This window comes from Wasmannia auropunctata, unplaced genomic scaffold (assembly GCF_000956235.1).
Source record: "Wasmannia auropunctata unplaced genomic scaffold, wasmannia.A_1.0 LD335976.1, whole genome shotgun sequence".
Taxonomy (NCBI): domain Eukaryota; kingdom Metazoa; phylum Arthropoda; class Insecta; order Hymenoptera; family Formicidae; genus Wasmannia; species Wasmannia auropunctata.
This window is the reverse complement of record NW_012026914.1, coordinates 505,472-531,244: the sequence shown is the minus strand read 5'-3', so window position 1 is coordinate 531,244 and position 25,773 is coordinate 505,472. Positions and strand designations below refer to the sequence as shown.

Sequence of the window (25,773 nt, the reverse complement as noted above, 5' to 3'; positions counted from 1 at the left end):
CTTGACGACAAACAGTAAGTATATCGGCAGAAGTGGAACTAGTGGAAGGGAGTCGAGCCAGCCAGCCAAGGGAGACGACGACGACGACGGCGCCGAATAAGTTAGGTTAGTTCGGAGTGCCCGAGCGCACGCGCGCGCGCACCACCACTCGAGTCATGAAACTTGCCAACGCATCGAAACCACAAACTACAAAAAATTACCTGGGCAAACCGTGACGTCCGTAACAATAAGAAAATAATTTGGCCCGGGAGGAAGGACGGAAGCGCGGTTGGGAAAAAATGTTAAGATTCCTTTTTGTTTGTGTTTGACATAAATCTAGACGATCTAGGGTTATACATTCCAAAACATTGCTTTCGACGAAAATTTTACTAAAAACCTATATATTTTAAGTTTAATATGTAACGCAAATATAGCTTTTCAGTAAAATTTTTCTCCAAAAGCAATCTCGGAATGTATAAGCCTAGAAAAAAGAAAAGGACCAAATGGCAAATTTGATCAGCTGTGTTATGTGTTGCTACTTTCTCGAACGAAGCGCGGCTCGCTTTGAATTAGCTGCATCTCATTTGCAATTGATCACAGCGACACTGCAGGTGCTTGAAATTTTTTCCGCTGGATCAAACAATCAGAACGTTTTATATAAAATTTGCTAATTAGCAACATGCTGAGAAATCAAGTCTCACTAATAATTGATTCATTTCAACCGCAATAATATTTCGTGCGCATCGGGCGGTTATAATCGGTGTATTTATAATTACATACTTGAATAATCTTCTAATTTATTAATATTCCTCTAATTTCTTAAAGACACTCGGCATGGATTTACACTCTTTCCAATTATTTTTTTATCCCCACAAAGAGTGTATAAATCCATAAGTATCTCCAATAAACATAAAGAAGATTATTCAAGTATATAACTGCATATAACAATAAACAGAATTTTATTTTGTTCCAAAATAAATACAATTTTCGATACAAATATTTTCTAATTTGCAAGAATTATATATAATTAATGAGGAAAATAAGTCGATCTATTTTTTTGCATACGCAATATTTTTGCCGACATTAATTCTTAACTGATCGCATCTAACTAATAATTGACTTTTTTCTCCACAAGTATAATAAATACATATACAAAGTCCACGGTCGTTGCGCCAATTATATATATATATTACACGTCAGACTTTTATGCGCAGACTCGGCTTTTGAAATATTCGACACTTATATGTATTATAATTAATAGGAACACATTTATATAAATTTCTCATTCCCTGCAGGGGAAACAGACTAAATGCAGTATCGCATGTGTGATTCATTTACAGCTGTGGTACATATGATCGGTTGCGACATTTTTTTCATAGGTTTTTATTATTGTATATATTTAATGTATGTAATATATATTTTATAGGTATAAACCAATTATATTTTACAAATGCGAATCACGATGGTGTACTATATCTTTAGAGAATACAACCGACAGTACACCAATCGTGATTCGCATTTGCAAAATAGTGTTGTTGGAAACCTACACGAAGAGAATTTTTTTTTAAATTTATCCTGCAAATCATGTTAATTGTGGGACAATATAGTATTTAGGCAAATTTTACTGTGCACTACAATAAATTTTACTATATTTTACTACTGTCAAATTTATTGTAGTGCACAGTAAAATTTTCCTAAATACTATATATTGTCCCACAATTAACAGGATTTGCAGGGTAAATTTAAAAAAATTCTCTCCGTGTATTAAAAAAAAAAAAGTGTCGCAACCGATATGTCCACGACTGTACGTACTAATTAAATTACTAAATTATACTTTGCTTATTTTAATCAAGCTAAGTCTCGCCCGGCGAATCTTCTCACCCGAATCTTTTATCCGCCCCTCTCTCCCATCCCTGCCGCTCCTTTCTCTCGATGTCCGAGCCCTGCTGTGACATACATATATAACTTGCTCGCGTCTCATGCCTGCAGTTAAATTGCTGTTGTCGGTGGAAAGATAAAGAACCTGTTGGGATATACATATATACGTCGGACGTACACGCGAATCGCGTGCGCGCGCGTAAATTAATTCGTTCCGCTGCTTTTTCGAAATTATATAAACGTGACGCCTCTATATATTTCGAAATGAAGCGACCCTCCCTGGACCTCCCGTTCTAATAATTCAACGCCGTCAATTTCAGAAGATTTCACGAGAGGAAGCGAGAAAACTGTGTATGCCTTTCACCGCCTGAGCAAGTCAATTTTTTCTCTCGCGAGCGCGCGGCCGAGGCGCAACGGAGATCCTTCCCTGGCGTTCCTCGGCGTCGACGATTTAACACGGGGGTCACTTTCTCGTAAGCCACTCCAGTCGCGCGAGCCGTGAAGGAAGTGCAGTGTGCGCGAGAGAGAAAGAGTGAGAGAAGAAAGAGAAAGGCGAGATAAATAGGAGAAATAGGCGGTGTATGTGTATACGACGCGGATTCCTGCAAAATAATTTCGCCCGCAAACTTCACGCTGTCGCGCGGCTCGCGCGGTACGCAGCGGTACGTGCTGATAGCCCGACATTGGTATCAGACATCAGTATGAGCAAGACAACGGGTAAGGACAAAGACGAGGCCCACATGACAACGGTAAGATACTATCGACGATTATAATACACATATATATGCGTCGAACATATTATATTAACGCTTACATTCGCGAGTGGACGGGAATAAAAATGGAATCTCATCTCGAGTCGCGCGTTATCTTCTTATTCATTGTTAAACGCTCCGAGCGTTCTTGAGTTCTTGGAATAACGCGCGCCCCCGCGTGCGCTTCCATCAATCAATTACGTGCTTCTTTAAAAAAAAAAAATGTGCATTACATGTTAAAATTTTGGTATTTTAAAATTTTTAATGATAAGCAACTGGAACGTGAAATCATTTATTATGTAAGGAATTATTCAATGTAATTATTTCATTATAGCCTGAACTGATCGAAACTCATGGTTACGCAGCTGAGACCCATCAGATTTGCACGGAAGACGGTTATTATTTAACCGTACATCGTGTGCTTTCTAACGATCGAGTGCCATCAGTGTCATTAAACGTTGACGCCATCATAAAGACCAATACGGCTGGTATTGCCAATGAAAATGAAGACCGTAATTTATCGGTTTCTACTGATTGTCATCGAGTCTTAGAAACCCACGGATGTCACATCAGTCCAAGCTCTAAATTACCAGTTATTATAAATCACGGACTCGTATCCAGTTCTGCGGATTGGGTGCTCCTGGGACCAGACAAGGCCCTCGGTTAATACTATCAAATAATATATTTTTTTTTCTTTTTCTTAATTTTTGTACTTTGCATTTTTGTTACTTATTTCAGTCGTCTATTTCATTTATATTAAAAAAATCTTTTAACATCATTAGAATATTTATAAATATTTTAGACTATTAATACGTCCATAAAACTTTTTGCAGCATATGTTCTTTGCGACAATGGATTCGACGTTTGGCTTACAAACACTCGTGGAAACACCTATTCCAAATCTCATAAATATTACTCGATCAAAGATAAAGAGTTTTGGAATTTCAGGTAATCAAGCAACTAAAATGATAAAAATGTAAAGAGAGGTAATTACGATAAAATAGAAATTAGAGGTAATAAAGCGAGTAATATGAATATATAATTTTACTCGCTAATACTAAAGCGAAACGTTACTAATTGTAAGTCTAATTCTTTAGTCGCAAATTATAAAATTTCAAATTATAATCAATTATATTAATTTAATTCGGAGAACACGTAACGTTTTTCTGTGTGAGTTATATAGGACTATATATAAAATAAAAACGTTCCGCTCTAATATTATCGAATAAAATTATATAATTAGATTGCAACATCTTTGTTTGCTCGTTTTATTGGCCTTTATTTCCTCTAGTTTCTATTTTATTCTAAAAAAATACAAGCCAATATACAATTTTTACTTAGAAGTAATTACATTGTATCTATATAAAAACGATTAATAAATATTTCTGTTATAGTTTTCACGAGATTGGATATTATGATTTACCAGCGGCGATAGATTATATCTTAGAAAAAACTGGTCATTCCAAATTGTATTACGTTGGTCACAGTCAAGGCGCAGCCGCGTTTTATGTTATGGCGAGTGAAAGACCTGAATATAACGCTAAGGTCAAAGGAATGATAAGTTTAGCACCTGCAGTATTTTTGGGGAATCAAAGAAGTCCACTTTTGAAGCTTGTCGTACATTTCTACAGTGTACTAGATGTAATTACATTGATTTTGTTGTTATATATATATATATATATATATATATATATATATGTATATCCTGATTTTTTTTGACAAGATTATGCCACATCATTTGCCGTAAATGTGTTTCAGTGGGGATCTTACATTTGCAACACACACGAATGGTTATCTCGCAATAAATGGCAAAGTCGTGTATTGAGGACCTTCGTATACAACGCTCCTGGCACGCTGACAAAAGGTTTCTGTAATTGCTGGTTTCATCTCATCGCCGGATTCGGTAGCGACCAACTCGATAAATCAATGCTGCCTTTAATATTCGGACACTCCCCAGCAGGCGCTTCAGTCAAACAACTTATTCATTTTAGCCAGTTGATCCTCTCCGGTAAGTAATTTAACAATGTAAATTTAGTCCATTCTCAAAATTTATAATAGAGTTTCGATTTTACCCAAAAATTCTATAAAATTCTAGACATCTGTTAAAAAAGATATGATTAATATAGTGATTAAATATAATTTAAAAAAAGTAAAATTCGAAAGATATATTATAACATCAAATATCTCTTGCCAAACGTAATTTCTTTTATAAATAGATTTTTTTACCCATCTTCTTTAGTTTAGAAAATAAGAAAAGTTATTTTTTATGCGAGGACGTCTCCTATATGTAATCTAAAATTATTTTCCAGGATCTTTTCGGAAATATGATTATGGCACTAAAGCAAATTTAATTCTCTACGGATCTACACAACCACCTAAATATACTCTTGAAAGAGTAAAGGTACCTGTGGCGATTTTTTACAGTGAAAATGACTTTATTACTCATCGTACTGTAAGTTCTACTACTACAAGATGAATCTGTTAACGCTGCATTGCGTTTTGTATATATCATCATTATATGTCTTGTCTTTTACTTTATAATTTTTCCTAATTGTTTCAGGATGTTCAAAAACTAGCGGATAACTTACCAAATGTTATACAAACCGAAAAAATAGCATACGAAAAATTCAATCATATCGACTATCTCTGGGGACGTGACGCAAGGACAATCTTGTATAACAGTATCGTGACTGTATTAAAGAAATTTTAATATATCGTGATATTTTAGCAAAAAAAATTATTTAATATCAATTTTGTATTTGCACGTAACAACTCAGGGATATCGTTTGTTATTAAGTCCTATATATATATGTGTGAATACAAAAATTATTACATCATATATGTAGAAAAACTATGACTATTTGCAAAAATAGAGATATTTTGTGTCTAATATTTTTGTGTATATTGAAATATGTAAAAAATATGTTTAAAAAAATGCATTTAGTATTTTAAAACTTGATGAAAAGCTTAATTTTTATTTCAAAAAACTAAAATGTTGGAAAAAAATATCTTGGTAGATCGTGTAATATATGTAAAATATGCGAAAACATATATTAATATTAATGAATTGATTTAAATTAATTTACATATTTTGCTTTATTGACACAAAGTTTAAGATTTAATCGTTCGCCAAGACATAGCATGCATTAAAAAAATAGAAAGATATATATTCCTAACATTGACAAATATATACCATGTAAAAAAAAATCTCATAAATTTCCAATAAAACTGACTTTCACAACGGCTTTGTTTGAAGTAATTCTTTATCATTGTTATAAGATATTAATCTCTGAGCTTATTGATTATTTCTTTTGTTCAATATATGTATAATGAAAATTTTTTTTCCTCTTATTCCTAATATGTACACACACACATGCGCACGTGTGAGTGTGTGTGTGTGTGTGTAGACATTTATTATTGTTTCATAAATTTTATTTTTCTAAGAGTAGTACATACATATTACACACATACACTAGCTGTTTCATTTGCTAAATATAAAATAACGTAGAAAGATATATATATATATAACAAGAGAATAAACAGTTTAGACTATATAAAATATATATATATATATATATATATATATATTGTGTCTGACTGCAGTGTGAAAGTTTGGGTTTAATCAGTTTAATTGTGTATTTCTAAGAATTGGTGAAACAGAAAGAAAATGTGATAAAAAGTACAAAAAAACAATTCTTAGGAGGGGAGCAATCTTGTCCAGACTCCCGAATTCGTCTTCCCCCTCTTTTCTCTTTCTCCTTTACTAGTCACGTGTGATCGTTATTAAAAAAAGATAAAGAGAAAATAAAAAAGTATTTAATACAGTGTTGCAAAGTAATTAAATAACTCATCGTATCATTAAAATTATCTTTGAATATAAGAAATACATAAGAGACGTATCCGGAAAGTTTGAAAGTCAAGCATGTGTGTGTAAACTGTCACACGTGCAGATATCAACTGTTGTATCACGTGCGTCAGTTTTTATCTCAATCTGTTTTTTTTTTTTAACATATATTCACAATGAAGACGTAAACGTGGCGAAAAAATCTATGAATCCAAATAAAAATATCTGTTTCTAAGAAATATAACCTTAAAGATATTTACAACTTAAAGATATTTTACCTTCTATAGGCGGGGCAGGGGAGTAGCCTTTATTTTAAAGTTATCTTCTAGTGACAGATTTTTTTCGGTTATAGTTTTCTTATCATAGATAAGAATTATTATATAATTCAACGATGAAAACTGTGACTGACTGTGAAAGCTTATTTCACATCCATTTCATGTGTCATACTTCTTACACTTAATTAAAACGTTCGTTGCAGATAATTACTATATATACTGTCATGGCTTTAAAATTTGCTAGTAATCTGTCTTTCATGTTTACCGAGGTTCCCAGTATTATTGACAGATATCAACTGGCCAAGCAAGCTGGATTTAAAGCGGTTGAAAGTGGATTTCCATTTGGCTTCTCAGTTCAGCAAGTTGCCACAGCCAAAAAGAAGGCTAACGTTGACCAAGTACTTTTGAATGTGTTCACAGGTATGTCGTGTTTGTGCTACGTATTGTAAAAGTAATTTCGTTATAGTTTTCATTTCAACACTGTTTTGTAACAGGTGATGTTACAAAAGGAGAATTGGGCTTTGCTGCAATTCCAGGCGAAGAAGAAAATTTCAAGAAGAGCATCGAGAAAACAATAGAATATGCAAAAGCTTTAGATTGTAAAATGTCAGTACATCCATCAATTATAAATAACATAGCACATAAACTCGATTGACAATTAATTTAATTCTTCTAACAATAAACTCTGTTATATAATAAGGAATTTTACTCTTTACAGGATTCATGTGATGTCGGGAAAGGTGGAAGCTCCTATTGCTGCTAACGATATAGTTTATGAACAAAATCTATTGTATGCTATCGAAAAGTGCCAAAAAGAAGACATTGTTGTTGTCATTGAACCAATTAATAAGTATAGTGTACCAAATTATTACATGAATAATTTTCAAAAAGGTATATACATGAGATTAAATTCATATTATCTGAATTTACTTTCTCGTAATGGAATTATTAAAGCAATTTTTTTATCACAGGTTTAGATTTGGTGAAAAAGATAAACAATGCACACTTTAAACTATTAATGGATATCTTTCATTTGCAACATTGTTGTGGTAATATAACAAAAAGCATTCAAGAATTTTTATCTTATGTAGGTTAGTATAATTTTTAATTATATTAACTTTTAAATTCTCCTTGCATATAGTTTTTAATGTAATTTTAATGTAATGTATCATAGTTTTAAAATTTCCATTCATTATGAATTATATTTTATTTATTTATGTTAATTCAATATAAATCATGTATAATTGATATAGCTTTTTCCATATAGCTTATCATTTTCACATTATTCAAATATATATTCAGTATATTATTTTTATAGGTCACATTCAAATAGCTCAAGTTCCTGATAGACATGAACCAGATACTCCAGGAGAGATTAATTATAAATATGTCCTATCTTTATTGGAAACAAATGGCTATACTGGCTATGTTGGTTTGGAATATCGGCCGAAATCATTAACAGTGGAAGGATTAAATTGGATTAAAAAGTATGGTTACACTTTGTAAATGGATTCATATTAGGTTCTCAATTAACAAGTAATTTAGAATAAGTAAATCTGTTATTAATATAAATTTTTGCACATTAATGGAAATATGTAGGAAATACATAATTAACATACCTAAGTGAATATTATTGTTTCACAATTTGCATGTAACTTAGCTTTCAATTAATTAACTTACGCATAATATTGATTACGCATATACATATATCGCTCATATATTTCGCACAAGTTATAAACATAAATAATTTCTTAAGAAACGTATACGTAAGAAAATATGGCAGTTCAATATAAGTATATACACAAGCTCTTGTGCCTGAAATTTATAATAAACTATACAACCAAGTGCATAATTTATATTTTCTAAATTTGTCAAAATATCGATGTCCTTTAAAATTAACATAAATCATAAATAACAAAAATATTCATAAGTACAAGCATTGTCATTATTCTGCATAATGTTATATTCAACTGATATTTCAGTATAAATTTGAAAAATCGACAGCACTTAATCATAGATTCCGTACAATGTAGAATAAAATGATATTAAGTATCTGTCAAAGTATGTTTCAAAAAATAATAGGATGATTCTTATTACATACAATAAAAAGTTAAAATAGAAATTTTCATATATGTTTGTATCATCTTTTATGTCATAAAATCCTACATTATACAAATGATACCGAGATAAATCTCTAATTAATGTAATATGTATTTCTATTCAGCTTAATTGAATGCAAAAATATATAGTAAAATTGCTAAGTTGTACATAATTTACATAAAAATTTTGGTAAAGAATTATTAAAAATTTAAAATCATCCTATCCATTTTTTTTACAATAAAATATGGACGAATTTTATTTGCAATTTTTTTTTATAATTTCTATTTTGCTCAACACACGTATATGTGGCTATGTTTTGACAAAGAGTATTGTTGATGAAATATCCGACCGAGTTGAACTGCAATAACTTTTTTCGTCATTTTATGATACAACTTGTAATCTACACACTCAATTACAAATTTATAGCAACATCGATATTATACATTGCGTTATAGGCTAATTTAATTGTATGTGAAACATTATGGTTAAAATTACAAGTAATACAATTACAACAATACTTTTAACAACAAATCCATGTATATGTTACAGTATATAATACAGTTAATATTCAAAGTATCTTGTGGTGCGGGACAAACCGCAATGGTAAAAATCCTTGCAATAACAATTCAATGTGACTTTCCTTCGCAACAATAGTACCTATGAAACCCTAAACGCACAACGCCGAGAATTAAAACATAAGAAAGCATCAAATGTTAAATTTGATACTCTGGATTACAGTCGTGATATCATAAAGCAAAATTGCAATTGCGTGAAGTCGTACAGATTTGTCGGTGTTGTTCAGACAGATTCTGTTACATCCATCAGTGGTTGGTCGACATCAACAGAAGGACCTATCACAGCAGTGCTATAAAATATTTTAAATATATTAATTATATCAAGAGAATTACTTCGAAAATCTTGATAGCAGTGTGGGACATAGAGATCTTATTTATTATGACAGAAATAAAGAAAACATAAACAAAAGCTGTCAATCACATAATGCATCGAAACACAAAAACAAATACAGCTTTATCACAAATACAATAGGTAAGTAAGGTAAATGGGAATCGGCGTGGTTATTGATGCGCAATATTTAATTTACAATATTTAATATAAAATTTACTTTAATCTAAAAGTCAAACGTTTCAACTATTTTTTTTTTAGCCATCTTCAGTGACAATTTACAATAGTTATTTACGAGAATTAAATGTAACTGTTTTAAATTGTCACTGAAGATGGCTAAAAAAGATAACGTTTGACTTTTAGAATAAAGTAAATTTTATGTAAATTAAATATTGCGTACCAATAACTACGCCGATTCCCATCTGCCTTACTTATCTATTGTATTTTTAATTCGGGAAATCTTGTTAGGTTTTTATTTCTCACAAATGTTGTTAAATACGCAATCATTATAAAAAATATAAGCGGTATTAATTTGCATTCATCACACCCATATGAAGATATGTTAGATATAGATCAAATAGAGATTTAAGAGATAATAGAGAATAAAAAAAGAATAACGCTTAACTTTTAGTAAAACTTTATATATAGTGTTCATGCAAGCGTGATATTAGTTACAATAGTTAATCGGGACAGACAATATTACCCAGTGCCAAGAGCCAAAATTGTAGCTTCTTGTACCAATGTCATTTGATCAATGGTGGACCTGTGATCAATCAAAAATTCAATAGAATGGATTATATCAAAAAAAGATATTATGCTATATTTAATCCCTATATGGCATGATAATTTTATATATAATATGTATATAAACTGTAAATAAAATTTAAATTATATATTTAATTAACTGGAAATAAACAAATTTGGAACATATATATTGTAGAGATTATAAAAAATATGAAAACAGAACATTAATTTATTTCAATCAAATAGAAGGAAATTTAACAAATACATATTACTTGTTATTTTTATATCTCTTAATACATATAATGTAAGTTAAATAATAACGAAAATTGTTTTGTATGGCAAGTTAGTAATATGGACCATCTCAAACAAGATGTTTTGTCAATTTGATTTAAAATTGTAAAAAAGGAAAATAAAAGTAAACAGCAAGAAATAGTTTCAGAATTAATCTGTTATAAAAGCAGGAGCACTCGGTAAAAGAATAATGTTTAGTATTTATTAGTAATAAAATCGGAAACTTACTGTAATATCGTAGCACGATGTATTTTGTCCTATTCATATATTTATATGAATAAAACTTCATACAATGTACATGTAAAATGTAAAAAAATCTAAAAGATGCATTTATGTTGGGTATCAATAAATAACATGTCTAATTAGGATATCTCCATAAATGACACTGTGTAAATTGTACTTTTTCTTAATATTATATATATATATATATATATATTTATACTGACAGGTAATTTACTATAATTTACTGCATTTACTGATTTACTGTATTTCCTGATGGGCACTAAATAGGCACTGTATAGGATAGGAACATTCTGTAAATGTGGGATAAGATAAAGAATAATTATAAATAAAATTTTATTTTTATGAAGAAATTGGCTTTTTTACAGATAATTTAGTATATATTTTCTATTTTATCATAAATACAAATGCTCGTTTTTTTTATCAACGAAGAATATTCGAATTATTTATTGGAATGTATATATATTGTTTGTTATTAACAAATAAATAGTGCATAACAATAATATATACTTATTCATAATACAATAATACGAATTTCATTTCATAACAATTAAAATGTCGACTAGATACATCAATTTACTACATTATGAAAACATGTGCCAAGTCCTCCCCCGAATAAACAAAACATCCAACAACAACTCATGATTTTAATTTTAATTTTCTTCGATTTGAAATCAAGTTTTCTTTGGAGAAAATATTGAGTCATCATTTATAATAACTTTTTTGAATATGATATATTTTTATATCTAAAATTTCAAATAAAAATTCTGTTGTGGTTCACATTAAATTAACTAAAAGATATTACTTTATTATTTTATGCATATAAGAAATTTAATTTTCATTTATTTCTAACTTAATGATTATTAACGTGTCAATAATTTCGTTTAAGAAAAATCGACTTCAAATTCGTCAGAAAACCTGTCATTAAAATTAGTCATGAATCATGAGAGATGCACTTCAATTGCAATAGATTTTATACATAGCTACATGTAAACTGTTAAATAATAACAAATATCTATCTCAAATATCATAAGTATAATTTATAAGGAATGATTGCTACATAAAGTGGCGGTTTGATTCGTAATCAACTCGAATAAGATTATTGTCTTGATCTAAGAATCGAGCCTATAAAGTACCTGATTTATGTAGGGAGATGGGGAGTCAAATTCGGTTTCGTCACCCCATTGTTGGGTGCCGGGGCCCAACAAAGTATGAGTATCTTCATTGCACAGCCGCTCGGGAAAGTTTCCCCCGTCTCCAAAGCTGCAAGCCATACCCTACCTTCTACTCGATGTTATCCCATGTCTACCATTATGGCGTAACTATCTTATTATATTTTCATTTTTTTAATTATTTTCTCATTTGTTCAATTTATTTATATGTAATCGACTTCACTAAATCAGGAAGAAAGATCATAAAGGAAGTAAAAGAAAGATACTTCCTTTAAAGAAAGGACACAATTGTACATACATAGTTACACCATTTTTATACTACAAGTTTGTAAGAACCAGATGCACAATACCTCACGTAATAATTATAACAACTTTACGCAAATTAGTCTTCAACTAAAATTCATATAACATAAGACATGTAGCTTTACCACAAAAAAATCAATCTCTTAATTTCTTTATATAGATACATTTGAAGACACATCAAGGTTAAATCTTTCAATGTACATTCTGTAACAAATAGATGATGTTTATCTATACATGAGATATTAAAATATAATTAGTAAGATATATTTTTATAAAAACTGCAGACTTTAAAAATTCATTTTTTTTTGTTTTCTAGTATCATTCATCCTTTCAGTAAATTTTGATTTCAAAATATATTTCAATAAAAAACAAAAAACACAAAAATTTACTGGAAATCATAAGTATGCAAATTGTAGACTATACCAATCCTACCAAATATAATTGTAGTTGCAAAGAATATTTCTCAGAAGCAAAATAAAAGATGATTTGATTTTATAGACCTTGCAGACAAATTGTATAGAAAAGCTCGAGTTATATAACAAAGTCATATTATAAGATTGGGGATATAGTAATAGCTATAGAAGTGATAGTCAGCGTCAAACAAAAAGATACAAATGCGTTGCATGCAGCCTGGAAGCACTTAAGGTCTTATCATTACTCTGGAACTCTATAAAAAAAATAAAGAAAAAGATACACAAAAATATAAACATATATAAAGGCAAAAAAATATTTTTTGCATATAAGAACATCAAAACAAAATAGTAAACTTAAGAGCAAATTATTGAAAGTTTCTTTTCCCAAATCTTTTTTATTCAAAACTTAAATTTTAAGAATTTATATATATATATATATATATATGTAAATCGCATCTTTATAGCAAAGAAATAAACGAGTTCCACAGCAAAGAGTTAAGGTAATTAATAATGCATTTTTGCTTTAAAGCTTTTATAATGCTGACCTGTTCTGAGTACTGCCCATGGAGTCATAAGTATTGGGTGTGCCCTGGTGTTGCGATCTTACTGGGTAGACGACACCATTTCCCAGACTAGAACACATCCAATGCAACCACTCCAATTTAAAAAATCTGAATCTCCTATCTTTTTATCACTCATAAAAGTGCAAATAAATGTAGTGCTCATAAGAGTGAGAGTTGAAAGTGCGGGAGTTGCATACTAACTAACAGTGCACCAAAATGAAAAATTTTTATATCCATATTTTCTAAACAAAAAAAATTTGCATCGGAAAACAGGAAGATTTTTTACACAGGAATATAGATGGAAACAGCTAAAACTTCAACTTATGTAACAATCTATCTGCATCCTGCTCTGATTTGATGTAAAATACATTATCATACACCAGATTTCTCTTTGTGTAATTACTATAACACAGAGATATAATAAAGTAGTTTCAACATATATATATCCTTCTATCACAATAACAGATGAAAATTCATGAAAACTTTTTATGGAAAAAAAAAAATAAATATTTGATATATAATATTTTCATACACATAATCGGAGCATTCTCCATGTAGTTACAGATAGAATATATAGAGAAAAATACTAATCAAACAAAAATTAAAAAAATTGTATCACATAAAACATGCGATTATTTTGCTTCTTCGATGGAAAATAAATCTTTGATAACATCAGAATTGCTCACACTTTATATTCAAGGCCCTGCAGTACTTATGTTACCGTATTTCAAATTTCGTTTAAGTATGCCAAACCGTATAGTTGTTTTTTTTATGGTAAAGATTATGATAGGCGGTATACTAGAAGCATACAAATTGATATAATAGTTCAGTTATTATATATTGTGCAATTGGTTCCCACTTTGTAAATTGTACAATTTTTATCGCGCATAAAGTATTATAAAAAGAATTAAACGCACGTACCTACTAAATATAGGTAGAAACCAGAGTCGCGGATTGTCACCAAATACCTCCTGAAAATTATTGTATTTCCCCAGACTAAATCCATCTTTATCCTTTCCTGTCCGAAACATAGGTGCTCTAAAGGCCTCTGTAAAGACAGTTACACGGTGCTGATTAAAGATTATAGAAAAATATTGTAACATTAAGATGAAAATAATATATATATAAATACCTAGCGTCGATCTATTATGAACAACGAGATAGCAATGATAGCAGAAAAGGGAGGTAAGACTGATTGCAAACATCAACGCAACAAAAAAAAGGAATAGTAGATGAAATCTACCCATTCCGTCTAATTCACCCTACAAAGAAAAAGAAAAAGTTTATATTAATTACAAGTCGCAAGTTAAAATGGAATTTATATATAAATGCATCTTGGCATTATTTAATCTGAATAAATCATTTTCGTATTAATTTATTGTAAAAGAAAAAAAAGATTGTACTCACTTTCCAAAATTGTATAAAGTATTGCAAAGATGTGGCGGTAATAAACATACAGTAGACAAGTCCGTATGCCGGCTTCAGCATGAAAAATTTGTAATTGTGGAAGCCTACGCAATTATTCACCCATGGACAATGATGATCCATTTTTAAGACACAAGTGCCACATACGCTACAGTGGTGTGCCCTATCAGGCTTTATTAACTGACACTTCTCGCAAAATCGCATAGCTAAAGAAAGAAAGAATATTATCAGCATATAAGCTAGAAACTCTTGGAACAATTCGTATTTTTTAACTATAAATTTTTTTTATAACAATAATAAATTAAATTATTACCTCCTTTCATGGTGCGATTAGTAACCGGAAGGTCTTGTGCAAATCTTTCCAAAATTTGTCTCTGCGTTTCCTCAGTTTCAGCCTGTTGCAATTTCTCCATTTCGACATCAGGTATTTTAAACTATAAGAGTTAAGAAAATATACAGATCATTTGTATTATAAAATCTAATAAATAAAATTATTTATAAATTATGTTACATAAATATTTATAAATTATTTTTAATAGACGATTTACCTTATCTGGCACTGGCATTAAATTTGTGTACACCGTCTGCCAATACGACCAGAGAAACATCAGAATCAGGATGTGGAAGAAAAGCAGATAGAAAGCTGTTAACATACACAGGTAATAAAAGTGTTGTATGTGTGTGTAACATGTGGACTGCTTTCCATAATTAGAATAATGTCTTCAACGAACATAAAAGAACACTAAAAGTTACAATTATAGAAATAATAAAATATTAAAATAAATTGAAAGTTACAATTATAGAAATAATAAAATATTAAAATAAATTGAAAGTTACAATTATAGAAATAATAAAATATTAAAATAAATTGAAAATTAAATACTAAATTAAAAGTATTAGTTAGTACATAAATAAGATAATATATAATACGAACCTTTTTGAACATAATTGTCTATTGTATCTGAAACAAACGTGAGACGTAATGTAATACAGAGAAATACTTTCGAGTAGAAGATTTATCTTATAACTATGCCACTGATCTATAAACATATACGCATATATATCTGCAGTAGGATTGCAAAATAAGACTTCCGCAATTATAAAATGGCGAAAACATCATTGCGTATTTATTTATTACGTAAATATAGAGTGAAATTTCGCTGTTTCATTTCACCCCCGTCCGTCACGTCTTCGCATAGATATAAAAAAAAAGCGTAATGCTACTAAGATTAAGATCTACGCCAAGATAAAAAGAAAACTCCAATTGTTCAGTTACGTCACTTTTGCAAAACAAAAATCGCGGAGGAGGGGAGGAGGGGGAAATAGATCGCGATCGCAAAAGCGCGCGTTTTCGTCGACGCGACACGCGAGGCGAGGCGGCAAGATGAAGTCAATAACGTGCGACGCGTTATCGCGACTCGAACCCGGCAAGTTTGATCTGACCGAGGCGAAAACCAGGAACATCCAGTCCGCGTGTGAGGTACTCACAGTAGCACAGTTGCACCACGTAGGCGTAGTAGGACCAGGCGACGATCGTCAGGATGAAGATCACTGGCAACCACTTGACGGCCTTGACGCACCACCAGCACCAGCCGTTTTGCTTGCCCATGTTCTGTTCACCGGCGGGTCGACGGCGGCGTGCGTAAGAGTGCGTGTCCGCCGTTCGCGGCCTTCATCAACAACGCGTTAATCCTCAGCCCGCCGAGACGCAGCGGCATCGCAGCACTGCACTCCCCGGGGACTTGCGAGACCGCTTCGCGCGCGCCAGGCACTCGGTCTCTTCTCCGTCCTCCTCCCTCAACGGATTCCGCGTCGAACGTGCGGCTGCCGAAGAGCGCGAGAACACGTCATTGCGCAAGCGAGGCCCGTCCGCGTTATCGCGGCGGCATCACACCGCCTTCCCGACCGACGTTCAGCGAGCGCCGCTGACGTGCTGTGCTGCTGACGCTGACGAGAGCGCCGGGACGAACCGCCGGGACTCGCGAGACCCTGAAACCGACGTTGCGACTCGTGACCGCGACGGACGCTCGTCAAATCTTATTTTGGGCTGGCCGCACTCGCTGATCCACAGTCGCCGCCACTGCTTTGCACACCGCACGCAACGCGCACCGTCTCATTCCGCGACGTCCCCGACCCGCCGACGTCGCTCCGTTTCATCATGTCCGCCACACCAGTTTTTGACAGCCGAGCCCCCCGATCGAGCAGCAAGTGCGTTCGTTAGGCCACTCGCGCGTCTCGCGCGCGCAAAAATCGCCCCCTACAATACGTCTTTTTCATCGTTAAATTTGCAAATAGCTTCTTTCGTTTCGTGGCTGAACTTCGTCTTTCCCCCTTTTCTTTTATTTTGTCAACTAATCATGTACTTTTTTTTTTTACTTTAAACGCAAAAAATTAACGCAATACGAAGAACAGACCCAACATTTTCCCGCTATCGGCCTATCGCTGTTGGACGACAACTGTTGGCATTCGTGTCGCAGAAAGATTTGCGGCGCAGCCAACCACAAGGTGAAAATTTTGGACAAAACATCGGCCGAATTGTGGTCACAATGCGAAGCTGTGATCTGCTCCAATCTGAAAAGCCTCGTAAAAGTCGTAAATTTAAATCGAAAAGAAAAAATAAATTAATCAAAGGCACGTTTAATAATTTTTATGACACACCACACAATTCCTCTTTGTAATTTTTTCGGAGCACAAACATTACGATTGTGGCGACCCTGGTCAAATTGTCAAGGAAACCGCAGCGACCGCAGCTTTCAAATCTTTTTGCAATGACGGCTAACGCTGACGAGGATAAACTTTTCCGCATAAACAATCGTTTGTGTCACTTTTCGAGAAACGGTGCGTATCTAGCGGTAGCGTTTCAAGCGAATCTGCTCATAAAAGATGCAAGGACTCTCGATACCCGCCAATCGTTCGTGTTCGTAGACGTGATACAGGTTAGTCGGTCGACGACTGGAAAGACGATTCGATTTAAATCCTCATCATTTCAATGCCATTTTTTATCGTATATAATAATCTCTATACTTTCATCTTTGTCACGTTACAGTGTATGGAGTGGTCCTTAAACAGCGAGTACATTCTTTGCGCGAATATAAAACGATCTGTCATTCAGATATACTCGATACGCTACCCCCAATGGAAATGTAAACTTACCGAGGGCAGTGCGGGTTTGCAAGATGTTACCTGGGCTCCGGACAGCAAACACATTCTCGTCGTAGCAGATTTTCATGTAAGCGCCGTATATTTATCAGTGGCATTTGCGTTTTACTGTAAGGAGAGGAGAAAGCTAACCTATATAAAACCGTTGGTGCAAAGCAAAAGATTGATTTATTTATTGTTATTTGCAGATTCAAATATCTGTTTGGAACTTGGAAGAGCAGTCGGTATCGTACATACAGAATGTAAAATCGTCTTCCTTCGATCAATTACGTTTCAGCCCCAATGGTAAGCGATTGGCAGTGATAGTTACGGAAGAAGGTCAAGATAGAGTAGAGATTTACAAGACTGAGAATTGGAGGATAAGTCGAGTGAGTAGCCAACTAAACAATATATAAGTTAAACGATATACAGATCTTTTCTTTAAGATTATTAAGAATTTATATTTTACACAAATATTTTATATGTGAGATTATTTTCGTACAATTTTACAAAAATAATACAATATTGAGGTAGAAATCTATAATCATAAAAATTATGACTCCAATAACGGCAGTTCTATATTGTGTATTTTAACAGAATAGTCAGAACTACAGCTTGCTAATTGCAAGTCGTTATACGAGTGATTGACAGGTCGAAACATGAGTCTTTTCACAGTTAAATGATGAGCCTGGGAAGTATCATACTCGAATAGTTTTGACCATGTATTGTCTAATTCTGTATTGACTTTTTGAATTTCTATGCGTCCTTTCTCGTATCCGACTGCCAGAAGATGAGATCCTTGTGCGATACAAATACTTGGCGCGAAGCATAACGCCGTAACCGATTGGTTTTGCATGTCCAGAATCATCCTCGGTATAATATTCTCTTGTACCGTGCTCGTGGACCATATGGCGATTTTTCCGTCTCTGGATCCCGTCGCGAAATAATTCGAATCTTGCGTCCAAGCGCAGCACCAAATTATTCGCGAATGCGGACTGTCTTTTTTGGAACTAGCGGCAATTAACTCGTAATCTCCATCCGTGGCTTTAAATAACGACCATCTTCTGTCTCTGGATACAGACAGTAAATATTTGTCGTCTGGGGAAAACTCCATTTGCGTCACAGTCAGTTGATGATAGATCAGTTTTTGAACTTGTAGCCATGTGTCGGTGGCCCATAATAAAATCGCCGCGTGTTCTTGAGTAGTCGATTTGCACGCTGTAGCCAGCAATTTCCCGTCGTGTCTCGCTGCCATACAGAATATCTCGTAGCCATGTCCGTAAAGCTTATTCGTTTCAGGCCAAAGTGTGTTTTGCATCAATTCCTCTTCTGTGGGTGGTTCGTATACGTTTTCCGTCGTTGAATTTTTTTCTCCGTCGTCTTCTCCACAGTATGTGGCTTTATTCGTTAACCCGAGAGAGGGTACAGCAGCACTGTAGGCCTTCATGGATTTGAAGTCCTCGACATTCGCCAGCGATCTTAAGTGATTCTTGAACGTAGACGTGGCCGTGAAAATGCGCACCACTTTCTCGTCCGCTCCGGAGACATATATGTGTGGCGCTAACATAGCTAAACAGGCCATGTCGTATCCATGTACCTGAGGACGTGCAATCTCGTGCCACAGTTCCCCAAGATCATCATCTTTCCACGGCGCATGAATTCTTGTGGTTTGGTCGGTACTGGCTGTGATCAGAAATCTGTAATCATAATAAGTATGCCATAATTATTCCTTTCTAATTTTCAACTTTATCTATTCTGATCTAAAATCCACTTGAAGTAATTTTCACGTTTACAAAACAAAAAATATTTTACGAGATTAAATAGGCATAACCCACAAAACAATTGGAATAAAAAAAAATTCAAAAGACTATGAATCCAGATTTTTTTTTTTCAAAATTTAACTTCAAAGATTTCAGAATTATTTTTTGAAGATCAGATGTAGAAAGAGAATACAAAGATTCTATCTAAAGTTTAAAAAATTAAGAAATCATACTTATTCCAGGATAATAATGTAACATTTTAAAATGTCTAACAATTGCATTTATTTACAATCTCTAAACATTTAAAGATTAAAATCACATCTAAGACTATAAAAAGAAATCCCTTCTGCATGAGATTTATACAGACCTTCCTTTCGGTTCCCAACATAAATCGACTGCTTCAGAGAAGTGTCCACCGGGTGTAGAACGTGGAAGCCACTTGTTCATTTCCCGAGAATATTTCCAGATATGAAAAGAGCCTTGGTAACCATGCGCCAATATATGTAGTCCATCCGGGCCAAACTTACAGCCGTAAAAACCCAGAGAATTACCACCGACTTCCCCGACGCGCACTGCCTCTGTCCACATTCCATTCATGATCTCAGCTGGCTCCCATATAATCATAGTTTTGTCCATTGAGGATGACAGCAATTTCATCGTTTGACAGTTATCTGTTTTTACAGGCTGCCAATGCACACCGTAAACCCAGCTTTCGTGACCGGAGAGCACAGATTCCAGAGTAATGTCATACTGCTTGTCGTTCACCGCAAAAGTATTGCTCTCCTGCTTAAGTTCGTCGCTCGATTCTTCGACAGTTTCGTTAATTCTCCACAGTCGTATCATGCTGTCCTTCGAGCCGGTTGCGAGGAAAAGATTTCCGTCGCCGTCCCGAGTGAAATCCATGCACAACACCCAGTCTTCGTGCCCGACCAAACGCTGGACTCTCACGAACGATGGCTCCAATTCGGATTCTGCGATGTACAGCAGGACAGAAGCGTCCTCCAGTGCTACAGCCAAGAGGGGACATTTGCCGCTTGGCAAATACGTCAGGCGGCAGTGCATCGGTAATCTTCCTCCAAAAGTCAAGGACTGAATCTGCTTGGCGTCCTCCGTGTTTTCTCTCAGCCATAGTCTTATATCGCCGTTGATCGAACCTGCGCACACCAATAGCCTCGCCAGCGTGGTGGAGGGTACATCGACGTCGGACAATTGCAGGGAATCGGCGAAGGCGACCGGGCTCTCTGCACTCAACACCGAGGTACATCGGAACGCGATGTCGTCCTCGCTCCAAATGATCACAGTACCGTCCACGGAGCCGGACAGCAACTCCGATTCCGGCGCGCCGGCAGTCCTTGGCTTTATCCAGTGCACCGTGCTGACACGGTCGCGATGCCGGTGCAACGTGTGCGTCACGCGACCGATGTGCGAGCGCGGCTCGTATACAGCGATCGCATTTCGCGTCCCGTAGCAGAGCAGCCCGTTGGTGCCCCAGTCGGCGCAGTGCGGGACGCGGTTGCACGAACAGGCGGCGTAGCACGTCGTCATGTCGCGGATAAGCTTGGATCGTTGCGGCGAGGACGACGTTTCAAACATTCGCGCACGCGGTCACAACAACACGGCGGCAGCCATATTTTTGAGACACGTGCGCGGCAACAAGGAAGGGAATCTGATGTTTGCTCTTCTCAATTGAACATCTTTTCTTCTCCGCGCACACGCGCGCGCGTGTCTCTTATGTGCCTCGCATTTTTTAAACGCAAAAAAAGTATAACTTGAACAGCTGTAAACAATTTTCGACAATTCTAGATTATCTTTATTATATCGGCGTGTTCGAGAATGGACTTTACTACTGTCGGTAAAGGAAATCAAGTCTGCAGCAATGAAAATCACTTGTCTCTCCTTTCAATTTGACAGCCATGAAAACTCCCTAGAATCACGCACATCCTGGACTGGCGCGCAAAATAATGAATCGACTTTACTGTTTCAGAAACTTATCTGCGAGCGTTTACGCGGCATCGACGGGATTCGCTGGTCGCCGAACGACGAATTGCTATGCATATGGTGTTCCTCCCCCGCTGAGCCCAAGCTCATCATTTATTCCAACGCGTTGGAGAAACACGTGACGGCGTTTTCCCCGCTGGAAACGGCACAGCCGTCCACGGCGTGCAATCATGGGAAGGAGCTGAGAGGAATTGAAAATGTCGAATGGATCCCGAGCGGACAGTTGTTGGCTGTAATCGGGTTTAATGAAGTGGTAATTTAATCATATTGTATATAACTGTATTATATATTATTTCACTTTTTTGTTTCACATATTTAATTATTTTAAATCTGTACCCCTTCAGGTCGTCCTTCTTAATTACATCACGTGGCAACCGTTGTCGAAGTTATACCTGGATCCAGTAATCAGGGAATGTAATTACTTAACGAAAGTATACAAGGAATGCGCCGATTCGGAGAAAGCTTCTAATAAACGCTTCGCATCCTGCGAGGAACGTGTTTGTAAGTAAATGATAAGTAAATGATTGGCGAGTCAAAGTGTGTCACGCTCAAAACATTTTTTAATTCCGAATACGGAGACGGTATCTTAAGCACCTGATTTATTTTGTACTTTTAGTACGCGAAATACACGAGCGGCCCATATGCATTGAAATTGGAAGGAAGGATGATAACGACAATTTCTCGATAGCAAAGATGAAATTGTGCGAATTTAGCACATGCGGACAATACCTGGCCTTGAAGCACGAGCTTTATCCTACCACACTGTGGATATGGGACATCTGTACGGACTATTTGGATTATTTGCTGCTTGAAAATCCCATTACAGGTATGTGCAGTGTTAAAAATATATTTATTAAATTTATTTATTTTCTAAAAATGATATTAAGATAGTAATTTTATTATCTTTAGCTGTCAAATGGAGTCCCGTTCGGCCACAATTGTTCGTGCTCTCCGAATGTACGCGCGTGTACGAATGGACCCGAAAAGGCGCAAGATCTGTACCCATGTCTAAAAATATGTCCGTTGTGGACGCGTATTGGCACCCTGTGGGAGAAAAGGTTGCATTGTGCGGCTATAATAAAGCGATGATTTATGAAATCACCAATTCGAATCTTAATAAATAGTAATTATTTTGATTTTAAATCTATTATACATATATTTGTAAATATTATAAATACTAATACTGATATATTAAGTAAAATATGCTTCAAATCTATACTGGAATGTTTCAGAAATTATATATCAATTTTATATATACATTAATTTCTAATTAATTGATGTTACTAAAAACAAAACGTTTTGTAATACTTATTGCAGATATGTTTGCAATTCACGAACATTTGGGCATCTCAAAACAGTAAAATCTGCAATTTATATTACCTAGCTTCGCTCTATGATCTGATTGAAGATTAAGATTTATGGATAAACATTTAGCATAGTCGTTGCAACGTATATAGATCGTCCATCGTCCAAGATGTTGCGTGAGAAATAGATAGTAGCAGTTTTCTCTATTCAGGAACGTAGCACAGTATATCATACCTTGATCACCGTTTTATCCTTTCATTAATTCTTTCAAAGTAATATATTTTAGTATATTCATGATTATCGTACACATATCACAAAGTACATTAAAACCCTACAAGCTGATGCAATTTATTTATATGCCAATTTATATATTTTATTAATCTACGCGTTTCATTAACAAGCTTAATTAAAATATATTCTTTTTTTAATTTTATTATTTGGAAAAAATAGTTATTATTTTTACATATATAAATTACTTAACGTTTGTAAAATAATACGAGAAATATTAATTTTTTGCACAATTTCATTTTTTTTCAATCAAACTTTGGTGATATAAAGATTTAATTTATTCAAACAACTACGAGAATTTGTAATTTTGACATTTGATTTCAGAAAGTGTATTATTTCGAACGATTTATTTCGTAAATCCTCGAACGCTCGAGAAGCGCAACGGAAATGGAGTGGCGTCTACATTACTGTCGGAGAAAGCGAGTATCCGCGAATGGTGACGCGGCCATCCATTTACGATACATTATATACGGAGAGGATCAAAAGATTCTAAGCGAGCATGATTATGCGCTTTATGTACTGACATGCAATTCCCCACCCGCGTATGGAGAAAACATATTTTTCAGCGATTCCTCTCCCGGAGGGCGAAGTAGCTCGACTCCGCTTGCCACACCGGCGTTATCTTTCGTTTTATCAGTAAGAAGACGATCACTACGTGGGAAACGCCTATTCTCCCGTCACGGTGTTAGCCGTTGCAAGTAAGATCGGCAAGACATTTTATTTCGCGTCGTTGTGGGCGACCACGAAAGGAGACAACGAAATGAAAGTGTATCCGATATGGCGAATCGAAACGTTTAAATTATCGAAAGAGATTTTTCCCATTTATAGGAAATGAAAGCTTATTTGATATAACATTTATCGAATCGCGAGCTGTTGCACGGCAAATTTTTCTCTCTATCCAATGACACAAAGATCAAAAGATAATTTTTTCGATCCACGAGTAAAATGTTAATCCGAAATGCCATCCTACATCACCCGCGATTATTGCGTGTGTATAATCGCAAGAGCGTGCGGCAAGCATTATGATTAAATCCGTCGCTTTTCTATGCGTCTAATTACACGTACTCTCTAACGGTTAATTAGCCGAATAGAACGTGGGTTTCGAATAAGCGCTTCTGTGCGATCCCCGAAAATTACGAATACGCGTGAACCACGTTATACGCGTTCAAGTCGAATCAACAAGTTTGGCAGAAAAGGATCGTCGTAAGAGCACATTTAAATTTATTTTGTTAATCTCTCGATCTCCTTCGATTCTTTCTTTCGACAGCCACACCTTCCGGAATATCTAGGTATCTATATAATTAGCAGAAACGTGACGTGTAGAAACACATTCTTTTCCCCTTTATTTTTCGCAAGTTACCATACGCGAGCAAGCGACGATTTGCCACGCGGCCTCACGTCTACATGGAGGAGTACATTTCCTACTTTCTCCGCGATCCGTTCGTCACACAGCTCGTACATACATATATTTACCAATCTACTTACAAACGTCCGTCTTTTGTTCAATAGTGCCTGCTTGCGGTAAATCGAGGAAGATTTATCCATGAAGATCGATCTGTTTCTGCAATCGCGAAAGGCATGGAAATATTTAAGCGTCATCCCGTAATAATATTTCATCGATTTACTGCAACACGTTGAAAATATTTGTAATTTTATCATATTTTACAATTGATAATAAATATGTTATTATATATCTATCTCTTTTTAAAAAATCTGCAATTTAGTGGAAAAATCTATCACAGACGCGAATTTTAAGCAGCTGTATATGTAGCAGGTAATTTATCATGAATATTATTGTTCTATATAGTATCTTCTCTCTTTTTTTATAAGAGAAATTTTTTTTTACTAACACTAATGACGCTCCCACGACAATTAGGCATTGTTATCGTTGTGAACGAAAGAGCTTCGGTGTTTTCTCGGTGTCGGTGGTTTCTCCCGCTATGTAAACGCACGGTTCGTGGTATACTATCGCTGTAATATGAACTTCTTCTCTTTCCTGTACGAACTACAGAAGGACCGTCGCTTTTACAGCTCTGCATGCAATTGTTGCAGTGCTCATCATAAAAAAAGGCTCACCTCAAGATTTTTCGCGTACAAACAGTCGCGGCAATCAAACGCGGCGTATCCAGTTATCTTTAAAAATTTATAGCATTGAAATCAGATATGATATTCGATATCCGCGAAAGAAATTAAATAAAAGGCCAGATGCGCATATGCTAAACTATAAAATTTGCTCCCATCCCCGCTCCGTCATTATTAGCCGTTCCGCGATTTTTATTCCCAAACCAAACAAGAACACGGTGAAAAAAACGTCGTGAAAATTACTGTCGATCATGATGGTGCGCTGTCTACATGTGGGAGCACGGCAATGCACGTGCACACGTTCGTACATAGCGGCGAAC

At 34.7% G+C, this 25,773-nt stretch overlaps 6 protein-coding genes across 21 annotated transcripts; 4 read left to right on the top strand and 2 right to left on the bottom strand.

Annotated features, from left to right (window-relative positions):
- Positions 1-19: 19 nt before the first annotated feature.
- Positions 20-5,501, top strand: LOC105454726 (lipase 3-like). 3 transcript variants are annotated; one of them, XM_011697575.1, is made up of 8 exons: positions 20-105; positions 2,178-2,606; positions 2,944-3,271; positions 3,443-3,557; positions 4,004-4,250; positions 4,368-4,617; positions 4,919-5,061; positions 5,170-5,501. In XM_011697575.1, exons 2-8 carry the CDS (start codon positions 2,439-2,441, stop codon positions 5,317-5,319), a joined length of 1,401 nt encoding a protein of 466 aa, XP_011695877.1. In that variant the 5' UTR covers positions 20-105; positions 2,178-2,438; the 3' UTR covers positions 5,320-5,501. The 3 variants fall into 3 exon arrangements, with proteins under 3 accessions (XP_011695877.1, XP_011695878.1, XP_011695879.1); XM_011697576.1 differs by lacking the exon at positions 20-105 and adding an exon at positions 205-280; XM_011697577.1 differs by lacking the exon at positions 20-105 and adding an exon at positions 295-590.
- Positions 5,502-6,424: 923 nt separating this feature from the next.
- Positions 6,425-8,913, top strand: LOC105454724 (putative hydroxypyruvate isomerase). 2 transcript variants are annotated; one of them, XM_011697569.1, is made up of 6 exons: positions 6,425-6,745; positions 6,928-7,148; positions 7,223-7,334; positions 7,447-7,619; positions 7,700-7,819; positions 8,047-8,913. In XM_011697569.1, exons 2-6 carry the CDS (start codon positions 6,953-6,955, stop codon positions 8,232-8,234), a joined length of 789 nt encoding a protein of 262 aa, XP_011695871.1. In that variant the 5' UTR covers positions 6,425-6,745; positions 6,928-6,952; the 3' UTR covers positions 8,235-8,913. The 2 variants fall into 2 exon arrangements, with proteins under 2 accessions (XP_011695871.1, XP_011695873.1); XM_011697571.1 differs by having other exon boundaries at positions 6,425-6,749; positions 6,932-7,148.
- Positions 8,914-9,040: 127 nt separating this feature from the next.
- On the bottom strand, positions 9,041-17,033 carry LOC105454723 (palmitoyltransferase ZDHHC2). Of its 11 annotated transcripts, XM_011697558.1 has the most exons (11): positions 16,371-17,033; positions 15,817-15,843; positions 15,431-15,525; positions 15,196-15,316; positions 14,865-15,088; positions 14,590-14,719; positions 14,379-14,505; positions 13,440-13,526; positions 12,143-12,269; positions 10,435-10,494; positions 9,041-9,693 (listed from the first exon to the last, which is right to left on the bottom strand). In XM_011697558.1, the coding sequence occupies exons 1-10, from the start codon at positions 16,489-16,491 to the stop codon at positions 10,483-10,485; spliced, it is 1,071 nt and encodes a 356-aa protein (XP_011695860.1). In that variant the 5' UTR covers positions 16,492-17,033; the 3' UTR covers positions 9,041-9,693; positions 10,435-10,482. The 11 variants fall into 11 exon arrangements, 10 of the variants coding, with proteins under 10 accessions (XP_011695860.1, XP_011695859.1, XP_011695862.1 ...); XM_011697557.1 differs by lacking the exon at positions 10,435-10,494; XM_011697560.1 differs by lacking the exon at positions 12,143-12,269.
- Positions 17,034-17,124: 91 nt separating this feature from the next.
- On the top strand, positions 17,125-24,970 carry LOC105454719 (WD repeat-containing protein WRAP73-like). Of its 3 annotated transcripts, XM_011697552.1 has the most exons (9): positions 17,125-17,818; positions 17,929-18,111; positions 18,230-18,409; positions 21,765-22,031; positions 22,123-22,279; positions 22,395-22,604; positions 22,688-22,901; positions 23,696-24,069; positions 24,881-24,970. In XM_011697552.1, coding segments are annotated over exons 1-8 (1,380 nt in total). In that variant the 5' UTR covers positions 17,125-17,650; the 3' UTR covers positions 23,697-24,069; positions 24,881-24,970. The 3 variants fall into 3 exon arrangements, with proteins under 3 accessions (XP_011695854.1, XP_011695856.1, XP_011695855.1); XM_011697554.1 differs by lacking the exons at positions 23,696-24,069; positions 24,881-24,970 and adding an exon at positions 23,096-23,434; XM_011697553.1 differs by lacking the exons at positions 23,696-24,069; positions 24,881-24,970 and having other exon boundaries at positions 22,688-23,035.
- On the bottom strand, positions 18,429-21,745 carry LOC105454718 (elongator complex protein 2). Its single transcript, XM_011697551.1, has 2 exons — positions 20,148-21,745; positions 18,429-19,717 (listed from the first exon to the last, which is right to left on the bottom strand). The coding sequence occupies exons 1-2, from the start codon at positions 21,371-21,373 to the stop codon at positions 18,574-18,576; spliced, it is 2,370 nt and encodes a 789-aa protein (XP_011695853.1). The 5' UTR covers positions 21,374-21,745; the 3' UTR covers positions 18,429-18,573.
- Positions 24,924-25,703, top strand: LOC105454720. Its single transcript, XM_011697555.1, has 3 exons — positions 24,924-24,973; positions 25,096-25,145; positions 25,383-25,703. The coding sequence occupies exons 1-3, from the start codon at positions 24,950-24,952 to the stop codon at positions 25,687-25,689; spliced, it is 381 nt and encodes a 126-aa protein (XP_011695857.1). The 5' UTR covers positions 24,924-24,949; the 3' UTR covers positions 25,690-25,703.
- The last annotated feature ends 70 nt before the right edge of the window (positions 25,704-25,773 follow it).

Bases quoted from the DNA above. Each gene is read 5' to 3' on its own strand.
- LOC105454720 (XM_011697555.1), top strand. From the start codon at position 24,950: ATGGAAATATTTAAGCGTCATCCC. The intron at 24,974-25,095 runs GTAATAATATTT...TCTGCAATTTAG, and splicing joins AAATATTTAAGCGTCATCCC to TGGAAAAATCTATCACAGAC. The intron at 25,146-25,382 runs GTAATTTATCAT...TACGAACTACAG, and splicing joins AGCAGCTGTATATGTAGCAG to AAGGACCGTCGCTTTTACAG.
- LOC105454726 (XM_011697575.1), top strand. From the start codon at position 2,439: ATGTGTATACGACGCGGATTCCTGCAAAATAATTTCGCCCGCAAACTT. The intron at 4,618-4,918 runs GTAAGTAATTTA...ATTATTTTCCAG, and splicing joins TAGCCAGTTGATCCTCTCCG to GATCTTTTCGGAAATATGAT. The intron at 5,062-5,169 runs GTAAGTTCTACT...TAATTGTTTCAG, and splicing joins ACTTTATTACTCATCGTACT to GATGTTCAAAAACTAGCGGA.
- LOC105454719 (XM_011697552.1), top strand. From the start codon at position 17,651: ATGACGGCTAACGCTGACGAGGATAAACTTTTCCGCATAAACAATCGT. The intron at 18,112-18,229 runs GTAAGCGCCGTA...TGTTATTTGCAG, and splicing joins TCGTCGTAGCAGATTTTCAT to ATTCAAATATCTGTTTGGAA. The intron at 18,410-21,764 runs GTGAGTAGCCAA...TTACTGTTTCAG, and splicing joins AGAATTGGAGGATAAGTCGA to AAACTTATCTGCGAGCGTTT.
- LOC105454723 (XM_011697557.1), bottom strand. From the start codon at position 16,491: ATGGGCAAGCAAAACGGCTGGTGCTGGTGGTGCGTCAAGGCCGTCAAG. The intron at 15,317-15,430 runs GTAAATCGTCTA...TAACTCTTATAG, and splicing joins TAATGCCAGTGCCAGATAAG to TTTAAAATACCTGATGTCGA. The intron at 13,527-14,378 runs GTACGTGCGTTT...GATGTGTTCTAG, and splicing joins TTTCTACCTATATTTAGTAG to TCTGGGAAATGGTGTCGTCT.
- LOC105454724 (XM_011697569.1), top strand. From the start codon at position 6,953: ATGGCTTTAAAATTTGCTAGTAATCTGTCTTTCATGTTTACCGAGGTT. The intron at 7,149-7,222 runs GTATGTCGTGTT...GTTTTGTAACAG, and splicing joins ACTTTTGAATGTGTTCACAG to GTGATGTTACAAAAGGAGAA. The intron at 7,820-8,046 runs GTTAGTATAATT...TTATTTTTATAG, and splicing joins AGAATTTTTATCTTATGTAG to GTCACATTCAAATAGCTCAA.
- LOC105454718 (XM_011697551.1), bottom strand. From the start codon at position 21,373: ATGTTTGAAACGTCGTCCTCGCCGCAACGATCCAAGCTTATCCGCGAC. The intron at 19,718-20,147 runs GTCTGTATAAAT...TTATGATTACAG, and splicing joins TGTTGGGAACCGAAAGGAAG to ATTTCTGATCACAGCCAGTA.